This window comes from Bombina bombina, chromosome 1, assembly GCF_027579735.1.
Source record: "Bombina bombina isolate aBomBom1 chromosome 1, aBomBom1.pri, whole genome shotgun sequence".
NCBI classification, from domain to species: Eukaryota; Metazoa; Chordata; class Amphibia; order Anura; family Bombinatoridae; genus Bombina; species Bombina bombina.
In genome coordinates this window covers 1,440,178,601-1,440,205,046 of record NC_069499.1, presented here as the reverse complement: position 1 = coordinate 1,440,205,046, position 26,446 = coordinate 1,440,178,601, and the positions used below count along the sequence as shown (strand labels likewise).

The window sequence follows — 26,446 nt, the reverse complement described above, 5'->3', positions numbered from 1 at the left end:
CTAACCTGATAAAGTTCTTTCTTTCTGGACATGGACAGTCCACAACGTCATTCCAATTACTAGTGGGACATTCACTCCTGGCCAGCAGGAGGAGGCAAAGAGCCCCCAGCTAAGCGTCACTTCCCTTACCCACAACCCCCAGTCATTCAGCCAAAGGGAAATAGAAAAAGAAGATAACACAAAGGTGTAGAGGTGCCTGAGGTTTAGTAAAAAATACTGTCTAATCTTAAGGGTGGGGTTGTGGACTCTCCATGTCCGGAAATAAATAAATTTATCAGATAAGCATACATTTTATTTTCTTTCCTAAGACATGGAGAGTCCACAATGTCATTACAGTTACTAGTGGGAACCAATACCCAAGCTAGAGGACACGGATTGAACAGGGAGGGAGAACAAGACAGGCAGACCTAAACAGAAGGCACCACCGCTTGAAGAACCTTTCTCCCAAAAGAAGCCTCAGCCGAGGCAAAAGTATCACATTTGGAAAATGTATGCAGAGGACCATCTTGCCGCCTTGCAAATCTGTTCCACAGTAGCTTCATTTTTGAAAGCCCAAGAAGAGGAGACAGCCCTAGTGGAATGAGACATAATTCTCTCAGGAGGCTGCTGTCCAGCAGTCTCATAAGCAAAACTATTTATACTTCTCAACCAGAGGGAAAGAGAAGTAGAAGTGGCCTTCTGACCCTTATGATTTCCAGAGAAACAAACAAACAGGGCAGAAGACTGGCGAAAATACTTAGTAGCCTGTAGGTAGAATTTTAGACCGTGCACAACATCCAAGTTATACAACAGACATTCCTTATGAGAGGAAGGATTAGGACAGAGAGAATGAACAACAATTTCCTGATTAATATTTCTATCCGAAAACACCTTAGGGAGAAATCCCAATTTGGTACGAAGGACCGCATTATCCACATGAAAAATAAGGTAAGGTGAATCGCACTGCAGAGCCGAGAGTTCAGAAACTCTGCGAGCAGAAGTAATAGCGATAAGAAACAAAACTTTCCAAGATAACAACTTAATATCTACAGAATGCATTGGCTCAAACGGAGCCTGCTACAAAACTCTAAGAACTAGGTTAAGGCTCCAAGGAGGAGCAACAGGTTTAAACACAGGCCTGATTCTGACCAGGGCCTGACAAAAAGATTGAACATCTGGCACATCTGCCAGACGCTTATGTAAAAGAATAAATAATGCAGAAATCTGACCTTTCAAAGAACTGACTGACAACCCTTTTTCCAGACCTCCCTGGAGAAAAGACAAAATTCTAGGAATCCTGACCTTACTCGAAGAGTAGCCCTTCGATTCACACTAATATAGGTATTTGCGCCATACCTTATGGTAAATTTTACGAGTAACAGGACACTCAGAAAACCCACACTTAGCCAGAACTAAGCGTTCAATCTTCAAGCAATCAGCTTCAGAGAAACGAGATTTAGATGGAGGAAAGGACCCTGAGATAGAAGGTCCTTCCTCAGAGGTAACCTCCAAGGAGGAAGAGATGACATCTTCACTAGGTCTGCAAACCAGATCCTGCAAGGCCATGAAGGAAATATTAGAATTACAGACTCCCTCTCGTATTTGATACGAGCAATGACTTGTGGAAGTAGCGCAAATGGAGGAAACAGGTATGCCAGACCTAAATCCAAAGGAACCGTCAGAGCATCTATAAGGGCCTAAGGATCTCTTGACCTTGAATCGTACGTTGGCAGCTTGGTGTTCTGACGAGACGCCATCATATCCAACTCCGGCACCCCCCACTTGAGGGTTAACCTGGAAAACACCTCTGGATGGAGAGCCCGCTCCCCGGGATGAAAGGTCTGTCAGCTCAGAAAATCCACTTAGTTGTCCACTCCTGGAATGTGGATGGCAGATAGAAGACAATTGTGAGCTTCCGCCCACTGAATAATCCGAGCCACCTCCTTCATGGCCAAGGAACTTCGAGTTCCTCCCTGGTGGTTGATGTAAGCCACTGACGTGATGTTGTCAGACTGGAATCTGATAAACCGGGATAGGGACAACTGAGGCCAAGCCATCAGGGCATTGAAGATCGCTCTCAACTGCAAGATGTTTATGGGGAGAGAAGACTTCTTCCGAGTCCATAGGCCCTGAGCCTTTAATGAGTCCCAGACTGCTCCCCAGCTGCCTAGAGGCTGCCATCCGTGGTCACAATCACCCAGGAGGGTCTCTGGAAGCATGTGCCCTGAGACAGATGATCCGGAGTAATCCACCACAAGAAAGTCTCTTGTCAACTGGTGCCGATCTATCCTCTGAGACAGATCCGAATGATCTCAGTTCCATTGTCTGAGCATGCATAATTGCAGAGCTCTCAAATGGAATTGAGCAAAGGGAATGATGTCCATGGATGTAACCATTAGACCAATTACCTCCATGCATTAAGCCACTGATGGCCGAACAGTAGACTGTAGAGAGAGGCAAGAGGAGAGAAGTTTGGATTTTCTGACCTCGGTCAGAAATATCTTCATAAAAAGGGAATCTATGATAGTCCCTAAGAAACACACCCTTGTGGCTGGAACAAGGAAACTCTTCTCCAGATTCAGTTTCCATCCGTGGGAACGTAGAAAAGACAACAAGATCTATGCATGTGAGTTTTCCAGTTGAAAAGATGGTGTCTGAACCAATATGTCGTCCAGGTAAGGTGCCACCGCAATTCCCTGAGACCTGACAACTACCAAGAGAGCCCCCAGAATCTTTGTGAAAATTCTGTGAGCTGTGGCAAGGCCAAACGGAAGAGTAACAAATTGAAAGTGCTTGTCTAGAAAAGTGAATCTCAGGAACTGGTGATGATCCCTGTGGATAGGAACATAAAGATACGCGTCCTTCAGGTCTATGGTCATCATAAACTGACTCTCTTGGACACAAGACAAAATGGAAAGTGTTTCCATTTTGAAGGACAGAACCCTGAGAAATTTATTGAGACACTTTAGGTCTAAAATGGGTTGGAAATTTCCCTTTTTTTTTGGGGGGGGGGGGAAACCACAAACAAATTTAAACAATCACTCCCAGGGAGGAAAGGTCCTTAACACAGCTTAAGAATGCCTCTCTTTTTACCTGATCCGCAGATAACATTGAGAGGAGGAATCTGCCCCAGGGAGACAAGTTTTGAATTCTATATTGTAACCCTGAGATACTATGTCAAGGGTCTGGGACATCGCGTATTAATGCTCGTTGAAACAAGAAAAGACTGCCCCCACTTGATCCAATCTCTGACCGGGGGCAGACTCTTCATGCTGACTTAGCCTCAGATGAAGGCTTCTTTAATTGCTTACCCTGATTCCAAGTCTGATTGGATCTCTAAGAGGACTTGGACTGCTCCAGCTTGGAGGAGGGAGAGGAAGACTTTTGACCCTTGAAGTTACCAAAGGAACAAAAAATAGAATTTTGATTTAGGTCTATTCTTCTTGTCTTGTGGTAGAAAGGACCCATTTTCGCACGTAATTTTAGAAATGATCTCTGCCAGACCAGGACCAAACAGGGTCTTACCCTTATAAGGTAGTGACAGGAGCTTGGAACTGGAGGTAACATCAACTGACCAAGATTTTAGCCACAGAGCCCTGCGGGCTAGGACAGTGAAAACAGACATCTTGGCTCCCAGTCTAATGACTTGCATGATAGCACCAGAGATAAAGGAATTGGCTAGTTTGAGAGCCTTAATCCTATCTTGGATCTCCTCTAACGGAGTCTCCTCTAAAATCAATTTGGCCAAAGCATCACACCAATAAGATGCTGCACTTGTTACTGTGGCAATACAAACTGCAGGTTGTCATTGTAGACCCTGATAAACATACATTTTCTTTAAATAAGCCTCCAGCTTCTTGTCCATGGGATCCTTAAAAGAACAGCTATCCTCTATAGGAATTGTGGTTCTCTTAGCCAGAGTATAAATGGCCCCTTCTACTTTAGACACTGTGGGCCATGAGTCTCGAATGGAGTCAGCAACAGGAAACATCTTTTTAAAGACAGGAGACGGGGAAAAAGGAATCCCTGGTTTATCCTATTCCTGTGTAATGATCTCCGACACACGGTCTGAAACATGAAACACTTCCACAGAGGAAGGATCATCATAGTATTTGTTAAGCTTACTAGATTTCTTAGGGTTGACAGCGACAGAAGAATCAGAGTCGTCCAAAGTAGCCAGTACCTTCTTTAGAAGTAAACGGTGTTCAAGCTTAAATCTGAAGTTTACTTCTTCAGAATCAGACAAACGATTTATACTGTCAGAGTCTGAGATTTCACCCTCAGAAACTTCAGAGGTATCCTCCTCATCAGACTTATGAGGGAGGTCAACCTTTGCAGCAGCAGATGGGACAGGCACCTTATTATCAGAAAAATGTTTAGATTTCCTCTTGCGCTTCCCCATCATGGGAAAAGCAGATGAAGCCGCAGATACTGCAGAAGAAATCTGTGCAGGAAAATCTATTGGCAAATACACTCCTCCAGGAGGCTGAGAGGAACTGTAGGGCACTTTATGTGAAGACGTTGAGGCTTGGGACGTTTGAACAGCATCATCCTGAGAGACATTAGGCTCAGAAACAAGTAAGTTATCTTTACATTTTAAGGTGTTTTCTAAACAAGCGGAACAAAAACAGAATTTATGCTTACCTGATAAATTACTTTCTCCAACGGTGTGTCCGGTCCACGGCGTCATCCTTACTTGTGGTAACGGTTTTATTTTAAAACGTTTTTTGTGCTTTGTTGACAAGTTTAAGCCTGTTTAACATGTCTGTACCATCAGATAAGCTATGTTCTATATGTATGAAAGCCAAGGTGTCTCCCCATTTAAATTTATGCGATAATTGTGCCATAGTGTCCAAACAAAGTAGGGACAGTAATGCCACAGATAATGATATTGCCCAAGATGATTCCTCAAATGAGGGGAGTAAACATGATACTACATCATCCCCTTCTGTGTCTACACCAGTTTTGCCCACACAAGAGGCCCCTAGTACATCTAGTGCGCCAATTCTTATTACCATGCAACAATTAACGGCTGTAATGGATAACTCTATAGCAAACATCTTATCCAAAATGCCTACTTATCAGAGAAAGCGCGATTGCTCTGTTTTAAACACTGAAGAGCAAGAGGACGCTGATGATAATTGTTCTGTCATACCCTCACACCAATCTGAAGGGGCCATGAGGGAGGTTTTGTCTGAGGGAGAAATTTCAGATTCAGGAAAGATTTCTCATCAAGCTGAACCTGATGTTGTGACATTTAAATTTAAATTAGAACATCTCCGCGCACTGCTTAAGGAGGTATTATCTACTCTGGATGATTGTGACAATTTGGTCATTCCAGAGAAGTTATGTAAGATGGACAAGTTCCTAGAGGTTCCGGTGCCCCCCGACGCTTTTCCTATACCCAAGCGGGTGGCGGACATAGTAAATAAGGAGTGGGAAAGGCCCGGCATACCTTTTGTTCCCCCCCCTATATTTAAGAAATTATTTCCTATAGTCGACCCCAGAAAGGACTTATGGCAGACAGTCCCCAAGGTCGAGGGGGCGGTTTCTACTCTAAACAAACGCACTACTATTCCTATCGAAGATAGTTGTGCTTTCAAAGATCCTATGGATACAAAATTAGAGGGTTTGCTTAAAAAGATTTTTGTTCAGCAAGGTTACCTTCTACAACCAATTTCATGCATTGTTCCTGTCACTATGGCAGCGTGTTTCTGGTTCGAGGAACTAGAAAAGTCGCTCAATAAAGAATCTTCGTATGAGGAGGTTATGGACAGAGTTCAAGCACTTAAATTGGCTAACTCTTTTATTTTAGATGCTGCTTTGCAATTAGCTAGATTAGCGGCGAAAAATTCAGGGTTTGCTATCGTGGCGCGCAGAGCGCTTTGGCTAAAGTCTTGGTCAGCGGATGTGTCTTCCAAGACAAAATGGCTTAACATTCCTTTCAAGGGTAAAACATTATTTGGACCTGATTTGAAAGAGATTATTTCAGACATCACTGGGGGAAAGGGCCACGCCCTCCCACAGGATAGGTCTTTAAGGCTAAAAATAAGCCTAATTTTCGTCCCTTTCGCAGAAACGGACCAGCCTCTAATTCTACATCCTCTAAGCAAGAGGGTAATACTTCACAACCCAAACCAGCCTGGAGACCAATGCAAGGCTGGAACAAGGGTAAGCAGGCCAAGAAGCCTACCACTGCTACCAAAACAGCATGAAGGGATGGCCCCCGATCCGGGACCGGATCTGGTGGGGGGCAGACTTTCTCTCTTTGCTCAGGCTTGGGCAAGAGATGTTCAGGATCCTTGGGCGCTAGAAATAGTTTCTCAAGGTTATCTCCTGGAATTCAAGGAACTACCCCCAAGGGGAAGGTTCCACAGGTCTCAATTATCTTCAAACCAAATAAAAAGACAGGCATTCTTACATTGTGTAGAAGACCTGTTAAAAATGGGAGTGATTCATCCAGTTCCAATAAGAGAACAAGGGATGGGTTTTTATTCCAACCTGTTCATAGTTCCCAAAACAGAGGGAACATTCAGACCAATTTTGGATCTCAAGATCCTAAACAAATTTCTCAAGGTTCCATCGTTCAAAATGGAAACTATTCGAACGATCCTACCTACTATCCAGAAAAATCAATTTATGACTACCGTGGATTTAAAGGATGCGTACCTACATATTCCTATCCACAAGGAACATCATCAGTTCCTAAGGTTCGCTTTTCTGGACAAGCATTACCAGTTTGTGGCACTTCCATTCGGATTAGCCACTGCTCCAAGGATTTTCACAAAGGTACTTGGGTCCCTTCTAGCGGTTCTAAGACCAAGGGGCATTGCAGTAGTACCTTACTTGGACGACATCCTGATTCAAGCGTCGTCTCTGTCAAAAGCAAAGGCTCATACGGACATAGTCCTAGCCTTTCTCAGATCTCACGGATGGAAGGTGAACAAAGAAAAAAGTTCTCTGTCCCCGTCAACAAGAGTTCCCTTCTTGGGAACGATAATAGATTCCTTAGAAATGAGGATTTTTCTGACAGAGGTCAGAAAATCAAAAATTCTAAGCTCTTGTCAAGTACTTCATTCTGTTCTTCGTCCTTCCATAGCGCAGTGCATGGAAGCAATAGGATTGATGGTGGCAGCAATGGACATAGTTCCTTTTGCACGAATTCACCTAAGACCATTACAACTGTGCATGCTCAGACAGTGGAATGGGGATTATACAGACTTGTCTCCGACGATTCAAGTAGATCAGAAGACCAGAGATTCACTCAGTTGGTGGCTGACCCTGGAAATCTGTCACAGGGAATGAGCTTCCGCAGACCAGAGTGGGTCATTGTCACGACCGACGCCAGCCTGGTGGGCTGGGGCGCGGTCTGGGAACCCCTGAAAGCTCAGGGTCTATGGTCTCGGGAAGAATCTCTTCTCCCGATAAACATTCTGGAACTGAGAGCGATATTCAATGCTCTCAGAGCTTGGCCTCAACTAGCAAAGGCCAAATTCATAAGGTTTCAATCAGACAACATGACAACTGTTGCATATGTCAATCATCAGGGGGGAACAAGGAGTTCCCTGGCGATGGAAGAAGTGACCAAAATAATTCAATGGGCGGAGGATCACTCCTGCCACTTGTCTGCAATCCACATCCCAGGAGTAGAAAATTGGGAAGCGGATTTTCTGAGTCGCCAGACATTCCATCCGGGGGAGTGGGAACTCCATCCGGAAATCTTTGCCCAAATAACGCAATTATGGGGCATTCCAGACATGGATCTGATGGCGTCTCGTCAGAACTGCAAGGTTCCTTGCTACGGGTCCAGATCCAGGGATCCCAAGGCGACTCTAGTAGATGCACTAGTAGCACCTTGGACCTTCAACCTAGCTTATGTATTCCCACCGTTTCCTCTCATTCCCAGGCTGGTAGCCAGGATCTATCAGGAGAGGGCTTCGGTGATCTTGATAGCTCCTGCGTGGCCACACAGGACTTGGTATGCAGACCTGGTGAATATGTCATCGGCTCCACCATGGAAGCTACCTTTGAGACAGGACCTTCTTGTTCAAGGTCCATTCGAACATCCGAATCTGGTTTCCCTCCAGCTGACGGCTTGGAGATTGAACGCTTGATTTTATCAAAGCGTGGGTTTTCAGATTCTGTGATAGATACTCTGATTCAGGCTAGAAAGCCTGTAACTAGAAAAATTTACTTTGAGCCTCCATACATAATAAGCATTTATTAAAAGGAACAGACTCCTGTTCATTATCCATAGCTGATAAAGTACCCAAAAAGTAAGGAATGTCCCTTTAAGAGAAAAAGTTTTTTCTTCAAAACGCTAGGCAAATAAGTAAAAAATACACCTCTACACCTCAGAAGCTGAGGTGCCCTACCGTAACCTTCAGAGGCTGAACGAACTAAGGACTCTCCAGTCGGCCAAACAATATCTCACAGCCGCAACAAAGAAAAACTCACAGGAAAGACACCAATCTGCTCAGAATCAAAAGTGGAAGATCGGGAGGTCACGTGAGCAGCATCAAGAGAAACTGTGCAATAAGTAAAAAGCACTCGTTTCATACTCTGAAGTAAAAACGGAAGTAACCGTTTAAAACATGCCACACATAAGATCTTATTGAAAATAAAAATCATATAGCCATAAGGTCAGAAGCCACCCCAAACCTAAGGAAGGCCGTTAACCCTTCAGTCTCTTACACATACAAATAGTGCCTGCAAACTGCCCCAAAGAATCCTCAAAAAAGGATTAAAAATGTCCTAAGGAATGAATGCAGAATTAAAATAGAGATAATGCAAGTCTCCAGTACCTAGAAGACAAGTGGCACTTACCTGCATATGCAGCTGTCGGGCAGGAAGACAGCTCACAAGGTGTGAAAGGACACATACTCCTATCAGAGATCTGTAGAAAAAGAAAGAACAGAGTAGCCAACTCTGGCTTTCTATACCAAGGGCAGCAAAAATGTTAGAAAACAAAGCAAGGGCCACCTCACCACTTTCTAACTGCTTAAAAGCCACTTCTACTCTTACTCAAAAAATTGTGGACACAGCTAAACTCAAATCCTTGCTTGCAGGGAAAAGTACCCAAAAAATTAATAAAATCTTCAGACACCAACTTTATGTCCTCCATTGACAGAGACAAAGAGAATAACTGGGGGTTATGGGTAAGGGAAGTGACACTTAACAGCTTTGCTGGGGTGCTCTTTGCCTCCTCCTGCTGGCCAGGAGTGAATATCACACTAGTAATTGGAATTACGTTGTGGACTTTCCATGTCTTAGGAAAGAAAAAAAACTTTCTAATTTACTTCTATTCACTTGTAATCCTTTGTTAAAAAACATGGGCACACGTATCAAGAACTATATGGCAGCAGTTTTGCAAGAATGTTATCCTTTTGCAAGAGCACTAGATGACAGCACTATTTACTGCCATGTGGTGCCCCAGATGCCTACCTATCTCTTCAACAAAGAATAACATATGAATAAAACTAATTTGATTATAATACATTTTACATTTTCTTTAAAATTGTGTGCTCTGTCTAAATCACAAAATACATTTTTGGTTTGTCATATACCTTTAAGAAATGTGTGCACAACACAGGTACATATACAAACATTAGTGCCAACACAGATGACATCTAGTGGCCAAGAAACATGCATACACCTATATATGTTTTCATTGAAAGAAGCAAGATACCTTGAGAAAGGCACATTTTATAAATTTTTTTTGCTTTGAAATATAAAAGTTTAATTTTGACTTACATGTCTTTAACTTGTTTTAAAGGGACACTCAAGTTAAAATTAAAAGTTCATTATTCAGATAGAGCATGCAATGTTAAACAACTTTCCAATTTACTTCCATTTAAAAAAATGTGCATTTTCTTTTTATATTTACACTTTTTAAGTGGCCAGCTCCTAGTGAGCATGTGCAGACATTCATAGAATATATATATATATGCATTTGTGATTGGCTGATGGCTGTCACATGATACAGGGGGAGTGGAAATAGATATAACTTAGAAATATGTCCAAAAAAATCTACTCCTGATTTGAAGTTCAGACTAAGTGCTATTGCATTGTCTTTTTATCATAAATGTGTTGATTAGACAGATCTACTGTATTTACTGGTCCTTTAAGTAATATATTACCTAGTTAAACAATATTATCCCTAAACAGGCAATACATTTTTTCCCTTCTGTTATTAAAAATGTGTTTCTGGGGGCGGAGCTAACCGCCAAGCAGAGCAGACGCTTTTACACAGAGCTCTTCCACTTAATCCTATATTGAGCCACTTAATGCCATTATTCCCTAGGCAAAACCTTCATTTTTATATCTATACACATGTCTTATTAAGGGACACTTGAAACGGCTCATTCAGCAGAGACTATAGAAAGAAGGCTCCAGCACAAAGCTCCGGTATGAAGCGGCTCTGAGCCTCAGATGAACAAGCCGCCATCTTAGATCTTATCCTCTCTCTTATAAAGGCGGACTAAGCTACAGCATCACCGCATGGCAGGTCCCAAGCTCATGCACTAACGGGACAAGACCTGGACCTGCAACCAGACTGTCTCTAATAGTAATCCTACTGCACCTGCTGTGCCTAGTGATATTTTCACTGTTACGCTCAGAGCTGCGGAACCCCCCAAATCCCCCTCCCCCCATTACCCTCCTCTATCTTCCGACTGGTGTCGGGGTCAGGAACTACTGAGGCAACTTCGAGGGACAGTCTCTATAATACTGCCGGGACGCAGCTTACAGATTGCTACCGCACCTCTTCCTGAGCAATGGAGCCTGCAGTACAAGAGGGAGACAAGGTGCCGCATCAATCGGAGGCCCACTACATTGATCTTCAGCAAAGTCTCCGGGCGCTCATGGATCTTGCCACATACCTCCCACAAGTCCCGAGGGAGACGCCGCAGCAGAGGAGTGTTGTGACCCACCCGGAAGCCGTCAGGCAGCACTACGTGAGTCTCAGAGACCAGTCTACTGCTAAACGAGCTTCAATGATTGCGGGTACCTCACTGCTCCCCGAGACTTTGCAATTGAGGCCACTCTCCCGCTGCTACCCCGAGGTTAAGTCGCTCCTGAGCGCAGTCAAGAACGCCGCACACGTTACTTCCCCACGGGAGTCCCAAAGGCATAAATTTGAGAAACTCCTTCCAAAACTCTGGACATTGCCTAAGAATAATTGCGGCCCACTGTATAGTCCTACCCAGAGCCTTCTCACCTCCCTGTCAAGACACATCAGAGATCTGGAGGAATCATTGACCCAAGCTTATGCCTCGGTTCCATATTACCTTCTCTATCCGAGATCTGGTGTGGGTTAGGGGTTTTGATCAGCATATACAGCTTGCTGGATATAGCTCTAGTAACTGATAATTTTCCCCTTTTATTTTTCATATGGCCCCTTCCCCTTGTTATTTATCTATTTGGAGGGGGGACAGAAGGAGCTGCAGATTAACCCTTAGGTGTTCCTACTAAACCTCTCAGTATGCCCTCTTAGCCTACATCTGTAAAACATGATAATCTCTGTAGGTATACCCCATATCATATTACTATGAGCATTCAATCCCGCCCCATGCTTTCCCCCTTCCAGGGCATAGTGTGTGCTTATGTTTCTAACATGTCCGTTATGCTATACATATTCATATTTATACTCTATCATATAAGAGGTCCTTAGCGTGTGACTTCTTGCACTTAGAGTCCCTATTCATGTTAATGGTTTCCATAATTGCAATGGGGCGGGCTCATATATATATATTTTTTTTTATTACTGTTTTGTTTACACCCAATGTTCTCTTTTTGGATGTATGTAACTATGTTGGGGATGCCTTACTATACAGGTTATTGCCTTAATTGAATGTTTACATTAGATAATGTACTTAGAGGTAATAGATCACTCAGTAAGCAGATTTAGTTCCCGATCTCAGACACCTACAAATTGATATTATTTTCCCTTTTTTCACACTATCTACCATCCACCCTGGTTGTTCTACTACCCTCTTGTAGACAACACTTTCTCTATCTCCTTCTAGAATGTGAGCGGCTTTTGCCCGCTGTCTTTTCCTCCTTCTTTCTCTTTCTCCTGGCCTAAGAAGGGCCGTTACATAAGCTAACTCCCCACTTCCTGCTAGGTAAAGAATATTTTCAATATAGATATGGGGACCTGTTCTAAGTTATTATAACAAAAAATGAAGCTCCATTATATATAGCTCACAGTTTCTTTCTCACGTCTGCAGGGCACTATGCAATGTCATCTATACATGCTCACCTTACATAGTTATTCATTTATGTTGGTAAACGCACTAAACCTAAATGTGCTGTTTGATATTGTATAGCCTAAAACTTTATTCTTAGCACAGACTTGTGAGGCTGAGTTCTTTTCTTTGTTTTCTCTTTTTAAATGACTAGCATGTTACAACAATAATTGGTGGTGCTCTGTATTATTCCCTGTTGATGAGCGAACATTGTACATTGTATTTCTTTGAAGCTTCAATAAAAAAACTTTATTAAAAAAAAAAATGTGTTTCTATGACATCTAGAAGTGCTTTGTTTTTTTGAAAAATGTATATCCCTGCACAGAATAAACTGACTTTTTATGTGGAAGCTGTCATTTAGGGCCGTTATACTGAAAAATGTACACGCTCTAATTCATTAGAACATGTAATGTTATCACTATCGACCCTGCAAATATATGTGTTTAACACAAAGCAGCGTAAGGAATATGCTTCAAATTGGCTGTGCTCTTTTGCTTACAATTATATATCCAGTTCTGTTGTATTGACATTTCCAGTATAGGTAGCAGTTTCAACTGGCAAAATCAGCAATTTTAATGACAAAATAAATGTAAAGGAGGTATTTGGAAACAATATAATAAGTTTCAGCAGGTAAAATAAGTATTTAGTGAAAAGGAAGATACATTTTATAGTACAATGTTCCTATAATCTACAAGTGCTGCTGATCTATTGTTTTTGGACTAGTAAAGATGGTTTGGTGGTTGCCTTTCCCAGTCTGACTGAAAGAATACGTTTCAATAAAAAAATCAAGTTATCTGAAAAAAAATCACATGCTTAATGGCATAAATTTCAGTAATTATTTTATACCAACTTTTCTGTTTCTAAGCAAAATAATACAGCTCATTAAAAAAAAATGTATGCTTACCTGATAAATTCCTTGCTTTACGGACATGGAGAGTCCACAACCTCATTCCAATTACTAGTGGGATATTCAATTCCTGGCCAGCAGGAGGAGGCAAAGAGCACCCCAGCAAAGCTGTTAAGTGCAACTTTTCTTACCCATAACCTCCAGTCATTCAGCCGAAGGAAAATGGAAAAAGAAGAAAAACAAGGGTGAAAAAGGTGCCTGAGGTTTACTCCAAAAAACAGCAAAATTATAATTAAAAAAGAGGGCAGGTTCGTGGACTCTCCATGTCCGGAAAGAAAGAAATTTATCCGGTAAGCATAAATTTTGTTTTCTTTCCTATGACACGGAGAGTCCACGACATCATTCCAATTACTAGTGGGAACAATACCCAAGCTAGAGGACACGGAATGAACAGGGAGGGAGAAAAAAGGCAGGAGGACCTAAAAAGGTACCACCGCTTTCTCCCAAAAGAAGCCTCAGCCGAGGCAAAATAATAAAATTTGTAGAATTTGGAAAACGTATGCAGAGAGGACCATGGTGCCACCTTTCAAATCTGTTCCACAGAAGCTACATTTTTGAAAGTCCAAGAAGAGGAGACAGCCCTAGTGAAATGAGCCATAATTCTCTCAGGAGGCTGCTGTCCCCCAGTCTCAAAAGCCAAATGAACCATACATCTTAACCAGAGGGAAAGAGTAGTAGAAGTGGCCTTCTGACCTCTACGCTTTCCAGAGAAAACAACAAAAAGGGCAGAAAATTGCCTAAAATTAAAGTTAGGCAAAATACGTTCCTTATGAGAAGAAGGATTAGGACAAAAAGGAAGAACTACAATTTCCTGATTAATGTTTCGATCCGACACAACCTTAGGGAGAAAACCTAATTTAGTACGAAGGACTGCCTTATCTACATAAAAGAGAAGGTACAGGGAATCACACTGCAGAGCTGAAAGCTCAGAAACTCTGCGAGCAGAAGAAATAGCACGGAGAAACAAAACTTTTCAAGATAACAATTTGATATCAACAACATGCATCGGCTCAAACGGAGCCTGCTGCAAAACCTTAAGACCTAGAGTAAGGCTCCAAGGAGGAGCAACAGGTTTAAACATAGGTCTGATTCTGACCAGGGCCTGTACAAAAACTGAACATCTGGTAAGTTTGCCAGACGCTAGTGCAAAAGGATAGATAATGCAGAAATCTGACAAACCTTTCTCCAGGCCATTCTAAAGAAAAGATAAAATACGGGGAATCCGAACCTGGCTCCAGGAGAAACCTTTAGATTTGCATCAATAAAGATATTTATGCCATATCTTATGGTAAATCTTGCAAATAACAGGATTGCGAGCCTGAAGCATAATACCAATGACCGCTTCGAAAAAAACAAACCACGTCTAGACAGAACTAGGCGATAAATCTCCAAGCAGTCAGCTTCAGAGAATCGAGGTTTGGGTGGAGGAAAGGACCCTGAATTAGAAGGTCCTTCCTCAGAGGTAACCTCCATGGAGGTAGAGATGACATCCTTACCAGATCCGCAAACCAGATCCTGTGAGGCCATGCAGGAGCTATTAGGATATGTCAGAAAGAACATCCAAGGAACCACTAGAACATCTATCAGAACGGCCTGAGGATCTCTTGACCCTGAACCATACTTTGGAACCTTGGTATTTTGGTGGGACGCCAACAGATCCAACTCTGGAACCCCTCACCTGAGGGATTATCTGAGAGAACACTTCTGGATGGAGAGCCCACTCCCCGGGATGAAAGGTTTGTCTGCTCAAAAAAGCTGCCCCCAATTGTCCACTCCTTGAATGTGGATGGCAGATAGGAGACAATTGTGAGCTTCCACCCTCTGCAGAATGCGAGTCACCTCCATCATGGCCAAGGAACTTCGAGTTCCTCCCAGGTGGGAAATATAAGCCACTGAGGTGATATTGTCCGACTGAAATCTGATAAACCGGACTAAAAATAATTGAGGCCACGCTGACAGGGCATTGAAGATTGCTCTCAACTCCAAGAGGCTTATGGGAAGAGAAGACTCTTCCCAAGACCACAGGCCCTAAGCGAGCCCAAAACAACACCACAGCCTAACAGGCTGGCATCTGTAGTCACAATCACCCAGGAAGGTCTCAAGAAGCAAAATCACCAGGAGAAAGAGTCTCTTGTTAAGGGTTCCAATTAATACTCTGCGATAAATCTGAATGGTCTCTATTCCATTGACTGAGCAAGCAAAGCTGCAGCGGTCACAGATGGAACCGAACAAAAGGAATGATATCCATAGAAGCCACCATCAGACCAATCACCTCCATGCATTGAGCCACTGATGGATGAATAGCATACTGGAGAGAAAGGCAGGAAGCAAAGAGTATGGATTTTCTGACATCCATCAGGAAAATCTTCATGGACAGGGAAACTATAATTGTCCCTAGGAAACCACTCTTGTAGCTGGAACTAGAGAATTATTTTTCAAATTCACTTTCCATCCGTGGGAACGTAGAAAAGACAACAACATCTCTGTATGAGATTTTGCTAGATGAAAAGTTGACACCTGAATCAAGATGCTCATCTAAATAAGGCATCACAGCATTTCCCCGGGATCTGATCACTGCCAAAAGAGTCCCCAGAACCCTTGTGAATATTCTGGGAGCCGTGGCAAGATCAAACGGAAGTGCAACAAACTGGAAATGTTTGTCCAAAAAGGCAAACCTCAGAAACTGGAAATGATCTCCATGAAAGGGAACATGAAAATACACATCCTTCAGTTCTATGGTCGGGTCGTCATGATCTGACCTTCCTGAACCAATGGAAGAATGGAATAAATAGTCTCCATCTTGAAGGATGGGACCCTGAGGAATATGATACGACAAATATTGCTCACAAATAAATATAAATAGATCCTTAACCCAGTACCTATACAGGAACAGGAAGATCACTCCCAGATAAGAAAGAACCTTTATTCAGTTTACTAAGGGCTCTCTCTTCACTTGATTCTCAGATTACCATAACAGGATAAGTTTGACTCAGGAAGAATAAAACTTGGAACCCTCTCCATTATCCCACAGATACAAATTTCACAGCCCCAGGATCTAGGACATCGTGGGTCCAAGCCTATTGACAGAGCAAAGAAGCCCCTTTATGCTGACTAGACTCAGAGGAAGGATTCCTGGATATAAATTCCTTATCCTGGATTGCTCCTTCTTGTAATGATGACAGAAGAAGTCCTTTCCCTGGAAAAAAAATGAGTCCAGACCAGGTCCAACTAAAAGTCATGCCCTAAAGGACGAAGACAGAAGATTGGATACAGATGTAACATCTGCCACCAAGATTTTAGCTATAGATCTTGCTAAAATCACAAGGATAGAAATCTGGCTAAAAATTCTATATTATAGAGAACCAAGTAGGGAACTCGAAATCATATATTTCTATAAACTTCAAAGCAATTCTTTATTCTTGAAAGGCTAGTTGTGCCGGTCAAGCAGCCACCCACACCAGGCTTTGAACACAGAACCTTCTGCTTCCATTACTGCAATCAAAACAGCTCACAAGCCCACATTCCAGGTGCAAGTAGCTGCAGCTGGTTTCAAACTGCAAACCTTCCTCTTGCTAGGCAGTTAAACTAACCATCAGGCTACTACAGCTGGCTCGCAGACACTTGGCCACAGAAGACTGCTTAGGATCATCATGATAAATCAAGTCCCCGTACATAAAAAAATGATAAAGTATATATTTAATATATATGACAAGGACAATTAAAATTCCTTCATTTTTAAGGCAAGAAAAAAATATGTAAACTCTGAATCTATAGTTTATTCATAAAACATACTATGAAATAAAACAAACAACATGTGGGCACTAGGCCCGCAAAGTATTCTAGCTTCTGCCCACAGTGCGTAAAGCTTCTAAAATTAAAGAGATTAACAGCACAAAATACAGAAAGTATTTACAAACACTTGCCACCAGATGGCGGTAAATATCCTAAAAGTTCAGGATAATGGTATCTTTCCTCATACCTTTTGCAAAATTTAATTACACAAAAAGGTAATAAATAAATATATATATATATATATATATATATATATATATATATATATAGTATATAAAAGAGTATATAAACAGTATTTATTAGACAAATAAATATAGATGGCAAAAAGAAAATTAAAAGTTTAAAAACCCTCAGTCCTCCTCAATGAAGAGGGATATATCTAATAATGAACTCATAGTTTAAATCAAATTACACTTTAAGATTAGTAAAACTAAACAACCAGTAGCTTCACTTGCACTCAGTGAATCGAGTAGAAGTGTAAAAACAAAAAAAATAAGGCCTCAAAGATTAGCATTTCACTAGCAATTAAGAGACTGGCAGCAAGGAGGAGGAAAAAACACTGAAAGAAAAAACGGACAATTGCGTTGGTACAAAAAAAACGCACTGCCGCCATAAATACATTCTATCTGAGTCTCCTTTCCGAGGAAAAAGCGGTGCCGTCTCATAAGAAACGGTGTCCGCATATTGCTCCTTCAATCTACAGCTAAACCAAAGCGCTACTGAGGAGACGGACAAAGGCGCCAGTGAAAGCTGTCAGGACAGATAAAATGGCGCTAAGGTTTAAGCACATTGCAATATCAAAGGGTTACCACTAACAGAGTCCGAAAGTCCTTTCTAACTCTTAAGGTCCCCCTAAGTCTTAGGAAGCACACCAATCTCCATGAGTTAAAAGAGATAAAATGGTGGTGCTAAGGAATCAAACGTCCCAGCTAAGGCAGTTAAAACTCCTCATAATAAGAGGAAAAAGGGTCACATAAACCCTGTACCAGAGCAATCAGGGCTGTCAGCTCACAGGATAAAGCGTGCAGTTGTCTCTGATTAGTTATAGTAAAGAGAAAAAAAAACGCTGTTCCAGGGAGGGAGAAAAAAAACTCAGAATTTGCCAAACTTCACCTGAAGATACATATCTGATTAAAATATCTCCCTCTTTTGCCTACCCTAACTAAAGGGTATGCAGCAAAAATAATAAAAGTGCCTTATTTTCTTGACAAAAAGCCATGGGGGCAGGGATAGAGGGACTTACGGTTAGAAGTCTTCTTTCTTCTCACCAACTCCAGGTGTGATAGAATTAGCAAATCTCTAACAGGGACCTGTGGATCCTGCTGCAGGGCAGAAAGCAGCTACAAAGGTGTGACAGGCACTGCGCTCCCTGTCATGGATATGGATAGAAGTAAAGTAAGGACTACCCCATTGCCTTCTAACTGCTAAAAGCCACCACTACTCTTACTCAAGAGATTGACGTGGACCCAGCTTGACCACAATCCTTGCTTGCAGGGAAAAATACCCATCAAAGGATAAAATATCTTCCAGACACCAACTTTGCACAACCTCCATTGACAGAGGCAAAGAGAATGACTGGGGATTATGGGTAAGGGAAGTTACACTTAACAGCTTTGCTGGGGTACTCTTTGCCTCCTCCTGCTGGCCAGGAGTTGAATATCCCACTAGTAATTGGAATGATGTCGTGGAATCTCCATGTCATAGGAAAGAAATTGCAATATAAGAATAAATATAATTTACTTACCTACAGCTTTAAGGTCAGCTGGAATACGACTGGTTATAACTCCACAAGAATTCAGCTACAAAAAGAAAAACCAAGAGTTAGTTTACGTGTTTTCTATACAGAGTATTAATATACCAAATACATGCAATTAGTTGGAATGATAAACTTTAATGAATTAAAGGCCAGTATCAAATAATATTTTTAAAAACAGGGGCACTTTAATTCATTAAAGTTTACAAAGACGCTTATTTTTTATAATAATACTTCCCTTTGCGTTATGGTAAACCTAATGCTGATTCCTCCTCCCGCATCTCTTGCTTTCATTGGCATATCGATGACGAATCCGGCTTCCTCCAATCGTTGCATGCCCCACGAGCTGGATGCCAAAGGGGGCATGCAATGATTGGAGGAAGCTGGATATAGATATATATATATATATATATATATACACACACACACACACGCACGCATTTTATATACAAATCTCACATTGTGTTTACTGACCTTTTAGGGGAGCATGAGAAAAGAACAATTTAACAATTTGCAGAGGTTTTTATTGCAGTGCAAGATGAATAAATAATGAATGAATGTGTATTAAAATATTTAATTCATTTTTGAGAATTACATTTTGCAATTAATATCCCCTTTAAAAAGGGACACAAAAGTTTCTAATAATAACCATTTATTTATATATTTAGTTTTTAAATCCTATAAAAATGGCACCCTCATAGCATTTGAAAAAGCCAATACTGAGCGGATATGGAAGCAATGGTAATGGAAGAGAGAGACTTCTGAAAGGTTAGTGTGTCTGTTTTTTTTTTTTTTGGGGGGGGGGGGTTAATCTTTATTAGACACTTTTATTGTTCAAAAAGATAGATAACCCCTTTCTTACCCATTCCCTAGTTTTGCATAACCAACACTGTTAAAAGGGCAGTAAACCTAAAAAATAATGTAATATAATTCTGCACATAGTGCAGCATTATATTACATTATCTTAGCGCTAACTTTATACTTTAAAGTATTGCAGGCATATTTTATTAAAAAAAAATATTTTTCAGACTGCCGCTCAGTGCTCTACTGAGCGGGTCTGGCTTTTTGTCTAAGCGCATTTGGGCATCTGTCTAGTCACAGCCCGGCCTGCCTAGATGCGCTTAGACAAAAAGTCAGACCCGCTCAGTAGAGCACTAAGCGGCGGTCTGAAAAATTATTTTTTTTAATAAAATATGCCTGCAATACTTTAAAGTATAAAGTTAGTGCTAAGATAATGTAATATAATTCCACACTATATGCAGAATTATATTACATTATTTTTTAGGTTTACTGCCCCTTTAATATACTTTTTACCTCTGTCATTACCTTGCATCTAAGCCTATGCAGACTGCCCCTTATCTCAGTTCTTTTGACAGACTTGCATTTTAGCCAATCAGTGCTGACACAGTAGTGAGCACAATGTTATCTATATGGCACACATGAACTAGCATTGTCTGGCTGTGTGCACAATAGTAAAAAGCTAAAGCAATGCACTGAGATAAGAGGTGTCCTGCAGGGTCTAAGAAACAGGCAATTGTTTAGGTTATAAAGTATATTAATAAAACAATGTTGTTTATGTATTTATCTTTTATTTTTTTTCTTTTACAATAAAAACAAATCAAGATTTTTTTAATAAATATTCTTGTGCATTAAATCAGGCACTGCAATACCCATGATACCCAACACCACATAAGGACCCCCAACTGAGTAAATATTGAATGGTTATTTACAGAATCTACTGTACCTCAACACAGACAGTATAGAGATAGCAGAAAAAGTCACCACTGGAGTGATTATTTCAGCTGATTTCAAGTTAGGAAAGCAGAGCAGCAAGAAAAGGCAGTAGGATATGTGGTGGTTATTCTGGAAAAGGTATTATCTGCAGAAAGAAGAGAATCAACAATGCAGCTTTACAGATAACTAGTTAAACCTCATTTATACAGTTAAGAAGACTAGATAGCATACTAAAATGGCAATTTAAAAAAAAAGGCCTTTATGTGTTTTCCTTGAAAGAGCAAGTGTGAAAGACGAGGGGTTAAATAAGAGAAAACTTTTAAGCATATTAAAGGATTTAAAAACTAAGCAGTAATAAAAATGTTCAGAGAGAACACATATTATAACAAAAGGTAATGTAACACATATTATAACGAAAGGTAATGCTTTAAACGGACATTAAAACAATTCTGTGTGACATTGTGCTTGTCCCAAACTCCCCAGAGAAGCCAAAAAGCAAATTCTGTTATTTGTAAATGCAGCAAATCAAACAACTGGTATAGGCAAATTGCAGCATTTGGAAAACCTAGGTTTCAGATTTTGCTTTTTGGCATCTTTAAGGAGTGTGAGACAATGCACAATTTTTATACAAATACAGGGTGTTTAATGTCCCTTTAAGGCCAAAAAGTATAAGATTCATAGGTAATTTATGAAAATAATCTGTCACAGAAAAGTTAAGATATACTTAAGAAAGGCTCTCAGATGAAGAAGATAGACAAAATTAATAGCTTTTAAAAGGAGCAGCAAAGATACTTATTAAAAGGATATTTTTTTCTTTAATGATTCAGATGTGGGTTTCATATCCCTTTAAGCTTTGCTTGTGAAACTGATAAGCCAGATGGTCCTCCTGCTAATTGTTATGTGCCATTTAACAGACTTTTTATTTTGACAAAGACTATTCTAATTGCAGTTGGATAGACCAAATTTAGATATAGGTATAACCAAGCTACAGTTTTTTTACATTTTAAAGACCTGTAGCTTGTCACTAAGGTAGGATGATATCTCTGGTTTAGAACAGGAAGCTTTAAGGGACAGTCTACTCCAAAATTTGTATTTTTGTAAAAAGATAATCCCTTTATTACCCATCCCTCAGTTTTGCATAACCAACATGGTTATATTAATATACTTTTTCCTCTGTAATTACCTTGTAGCTAAGCCTCTGCAGACTGCCTCCTTATCTCAGTGCTATTTACAGACCTGCATTTTAGCCAATCAGTGCTGAATAACTACATGGGAGTGAGCACAATGGCATCTATATACAGTAGCACACATGAACGAGCAGTGTCTTGCTGTGAAAAGCTTTAAAATGAGATAAAGGCGGCCTTCAAGGGCTTAGAAACAGACCGAAAATTAGAGCTTTAAAAGGTTATAAAGTATATTAAAATAACAATGTTGGTTGTGCAAAGCTGAAGAATGGGTAGTAAAGGCATTATCTATCGTTTTAAACAATAAAAACAATTAGAGTAGACTGTCCCTTTAAAACTGAGCCACTGATGGTGCTGGACTTGTGCTGAAGAGAGCTGGTTATAATTTGATGTGTACAAAGCTGTGGAACTTAGTTATACAGCATTAGATAATATTGTGACAACTAACATTGAAGCATTAAGGGATGGTGACCATACCTGTTGGTCCTCTCCTTGTGCTTGTGTGTGAGAATCATTAAAAATGCTGATATGAAAAGATTCACCTGCAGACAGAAAGGAAATAAACTTCACAAATGCACCACAAGCTAATTTAAAAGAGAAATAAGACATGGAATTAGTGCACTAACTTGTCACAATGGACTCGGAGGCGCTGTCTGGTTCAACTTCCTTTTGCTGCAAAAAGAAGTATGAGATCAGGCACAGTACACACTGCTAAAGTAATATTCCTACCGTGAAATATGTGAGTTTCACATTAAAGGGACATTGTACACTACGTTTTGTGTTGATGAAGCTAAAAGATGGTTATACAGTTTAACCTGTTTCCAGTTTTACCTCCTTTATCTCACAGTGCTGGGCTTTAAAGGAACATTAAACACTTAATACATGCTAGATAGAATGATGCATTCATAGAAAAGATTAGTCCATGAAAGTTTCATTAGTTTAAAAAGTGACAAAATAAGTGTAAAGTTTTAGTGTCTATAAAACACTGGGAGCTGCCATGTTGTAACTTGTGTTACCTTCTCTGCTGTGGCCAATTAGGGTCAGTTATAAATAGGTCACTAGAGTGTGCAGCCAATGGTTGTGCTGGATTTAACAGTATTCTGCACTTCCATTTCTAACAGGAACTGAAAAGCTCACAATGTCAGAATGGAATTACAGGCAAAGAGGACAAAATAAATAATGAAAGTATATTGCAGAGTTGTTTTATTATATACAATTTATCATTTTATATTACCATCTCAAAGTGTTTAATGTCCCTTTAAAGTGATGGTAAACTCTCCCCTTTTTAAAATCAGATCCGGAATGTTCGTTATATTTTAGATGGAGTTTCATTCATCAGCTGTAATCAAGTTGCGCTACAACTTACTTTTTAATTTAGATTTCAAATTCAAATAACCTGCGCTCGGTTGCCCACATCAAAATCAAAATTTTTGTGAGCCAACTGTTTGAATTGTTCTCCAATCAGCACTATAGCTACAACAAAACTGCCAAATGGCGAGAGTTCTGATTGGACAACAATTCAAACCGTTAGCTCACAGAAAAATGTCACTTTTGAAGTGGGAGGCGGAGCGTGGGTTATTTGAATCTACATTAAAAAGTAAGTTATAGAACATCTTCATTTCAACTGATATATTAAACATCTAAAATATCACCAACATTCTGGATCTGATTTATAAAGGGGAGAGTTTACCATCATGTAACTATTGTATACACACCTAGACAGCCTCAAGGTCTGGTAACCTTTTCATGCAATATAGGGATAGACTCATGGCTAAGTAACAAGAAAGGGAACCTTGCCACAGCATGATACAGGGGTCTTCAGTCAGACACCAACATACAAATCAACAATTTGGTAAATTTTCTAAGCAGCGCAGCAAATATGTGGTTTATTTATCGAATTGTAGTTGTGCTTTTTTTTTTACTTTGGTAAGACCTCAAACCCATCTAAAAAATATGGCACAAACTGTGAACTGATAAGTACCCTTACATATTACATTTTTTTTTCACAAAACAAATAAACTTGACTTCTAGAGAAAGTCGCAATACCAGTTTTAGATTATCCTTATGCATTCTGAACAAGGATAAATTAAGCAGACATGTTGTATAATTATTCAGCACAGGATCATTGAGAAACTGATTTGCACATCCCTACCCATAAACCCCTGCACCAGCAAAAACAATGACAGCTGAGGTTTTCTGTGGAAAACTGTACGGATTTGCAATAGAACAATCTGCTGTGTAAGTTATAATGAACAAATGTTTCTGAATGGCTAGGAGTAGTCATTCTCATTTGGCATCATGGATCCAAATTAAGACAGAGAAATAAGACCAGAGACAATTGTTGATACTGGCAACTATCAAGAGACGTTTGAAATGGGTTTTGGAGGACAAAAAAGAACAGCTATTAGACATATACACATACCTCATAAGAATAATTTTTGAGAAAATGTTTAACTTCTTGCACAGCGCTTTCAGTCTCTGCCTCATATGCTTTATTCATAACCTCAGTCTGCTGTATACATTCTGTAAGAAAAATATGCAGTTAACATTTTTGTGCTGTAGAAGTATAATACTTTAAGATACACTAAAAAAATATACTTATTGATAAATCTTTCAAACTTCATGCATGTTAACGGTGTATACTGCCACGTTTCATCTTGAAGTAGGCAGAAAGCTCTTTTTAGGAAACCTGGTTTGTTCAACGCGTTATTCTTTATCTTTCCTAACTATTTATTTACATATAACCAAGCCTCTTTTGAGAGGATATGCAGACAGAGAAAATTTGTCATCAGATCAGTGCTTGATAAATACGTCCAAAATCTAGGAGCCAGGTCAAAAATGAAGGACACGGATAATTTTTGGGAATCCTGATGAAAATTATATATATTGTAGCATCGGAAAAGAAACCCACAGGTCTTATTTAAAAAAAAAAAATGAAGTCATTAAAATATATAATCATTCTGGGGGGCGGAGCTTGGCCGTGCTAAGGAATGGCCGCTGCAGCTTAGAGCTCCGGAGCTAAAAGAGGGCCCAAAAGCACATAAAAGTATAAAAAAGGCAACCTATGAGTCTACATTGATCCCGGTTACTGAGGGGACACCAGCAATCAACAGAAACGGCTAAACAGTGCTTCCGGTCCTGTGATCCACCACCTACGGAAGATCCGTCCACATAGGCCATAACCACCCGCTCTGCATGCTTTACCCAGTGTGGCAGGCTTAACATATAAACTGTCCCTGTCCAGGGAGAAAAGAGGGGAACCTGCCGAACAAGCCAGACCAAGCCTGAATAACGGGTGCAAAGAAACAGCAGCTGCCAAATGGTGAGTCACTGAGACTGGGGGAATATTCCACCACATGGCATGTTAAACATAACATGGAGAATATAAACGCCACAGGGGTGTCCTCCCTCTCCTTTGACAGTTTTAAACGGGCAAACCTTATATAGAAATGCTGCAGTACTGTTTACAAAAAAAAAAAAAAAAAACATTACCATTGTATTTACAGTATTTACAGACCAACATAGGCCAAACACATAAGGCTGAAGGAAAAGTAAAGCCTGCAGTCTACAAACAGATCTTCTATCTGACCAAAGAAACAAAGTGCTGCAAAAACAGAGAGGGGGGTCCTTGATGTAACATATTTATGCACATTTTTTAATAAGCATATGACCACACAAAATATGGCTCAGAAAAAACATAATTTATGTAAGAACTTACCTGATAAATTCATTTCTTTCATATTAGCAAGAGTCCATGAGCTAGTGACGTATGGGATATACATTCCTACCAGGAGGGGCAAAGTTTCCCAAACCTCAAAATGCCTATACACCCCTCACCACACCCACAAATCAGTTTAACGTATAGCCAAGAAGTGGGGTGATAAGAAAAAAGTGCGAAAGCATAAAAAATAAGGAATTGGAATAATTGTGCTTTATACAAAAAAATCATAACCACCACAAAAAAGGGTGGGCCTCATGGACTCTTGCTAATATGAAAGAAATGAATTTATCAGGTAAGTTCTTACATAAATTATGTTTTCTTTCATGTAATTAGCAAGAGTCCATGAGCTAGTGACGTATGGGATAATGACTACCCAAGATGTGGATCTTCCACGCAAGAGTCACTAGAGAGGGAGGGATAAAATAAAGACAGCCAATTCCGCTGAAAAAAATCCACACCCAAAATAAAGTTTAAATCTTATAATGAAAAAAACTGAAATTATAAGCAGAAGAATCAAACTCAAACAGCTGCCTGAAGTACTTTTCTACCAAAAACTGCTTCAGAAGAAGAAAACACATCAAAATGGTAGAATTTAGTAAAAGTATGCAAAGAAGACCAAGTGGCTGCTTTGCAAATCTGATCAACTGAAGCTTCATTCCTATACGCCCAGGAAGTAGAAACTGACCTAGTAGAATGAGCTGTAATCCTTTGAGGCGGAGTTTTACCCGACTCGACATAGGCATGATGAAACAAAGATTTTAACCAAGATGCCAAAGAAATGGCAGAAGCCTTCTGACCTTTCCTAGAACCGGAAAAGATAACAAATAGACTAGAAGTCTTTCGGAAATCCTTAGTAGTTTCAACATAATATTTCAAAGCTCTAACTACATCCAAAGAATGCAACGACTTTTCCTTAGAATTCTGAGGATTAGGACACAATGAAGGAACCACAATTTCTCTACTAATGTTGTTAGCATTCACAACCTTAGGTAAAAATTTAAAAGAAGTTTGCAACACCGCCTTAGCCTGATGAAAAATCAGAAAAGGAGACTCACAAGAAAGAGCAGATAATTCAGAAACTCTTCTAGCAGAAGAGATGGCCAAAAGAAACAAAACTTTCCAAGAAAG

The 26,446-nt window shown here is 40.3% G+C and overlaps 1 protein-coding gene across 2 annotated transcripts in view; it reads right to left on the bottom strand.

The window, feature by feature from the left end:
- The window catches only part of LOC128652606 (receptor-interacting serine/threonine-protein kinase 3), a 145,063-nt gene that overhangs the window by 2,038 nt on the left and 116,579 nt on the right, over nucleotides 1-26,446 (bottom strand). Inside the window, exons 6-10 of one of the 2 annotated variants that reach the window (XR_008401296.1) lie at nucleotides 24,020-24,120; nucleotides 22,224-22,269; nucleotides 22,075-22,139; nucleotides 20,424-20,558; nucleotides 18,671-18,725 (exon numbers count right to left, since the gene is read on the bottom strand). Coding sequence is in view for 1 of the 2 variants with exons in the window: in XM_053705540.1 (XP_053561515.1) it covers nucleotides 18,671-18,725; nucleotides 22,075-22,139; nucleotides 22,224-22,269; nucleotides 24,020-24,120 (267 nt within the window). In the remaining variant the exon portion in view is untranslated. The remainder of the gene's footprint in view (nucleotides 1-18,670; nucleotides 18,726-20,423; nucleotides 20,559-22,074; nucleotides 22,140-22,223; nucleotides 22,270-24,019; nucleotides 24,121-26,446) is intronic. The other variant, XM_053705540.1, reaches the window with a different exon arrangement.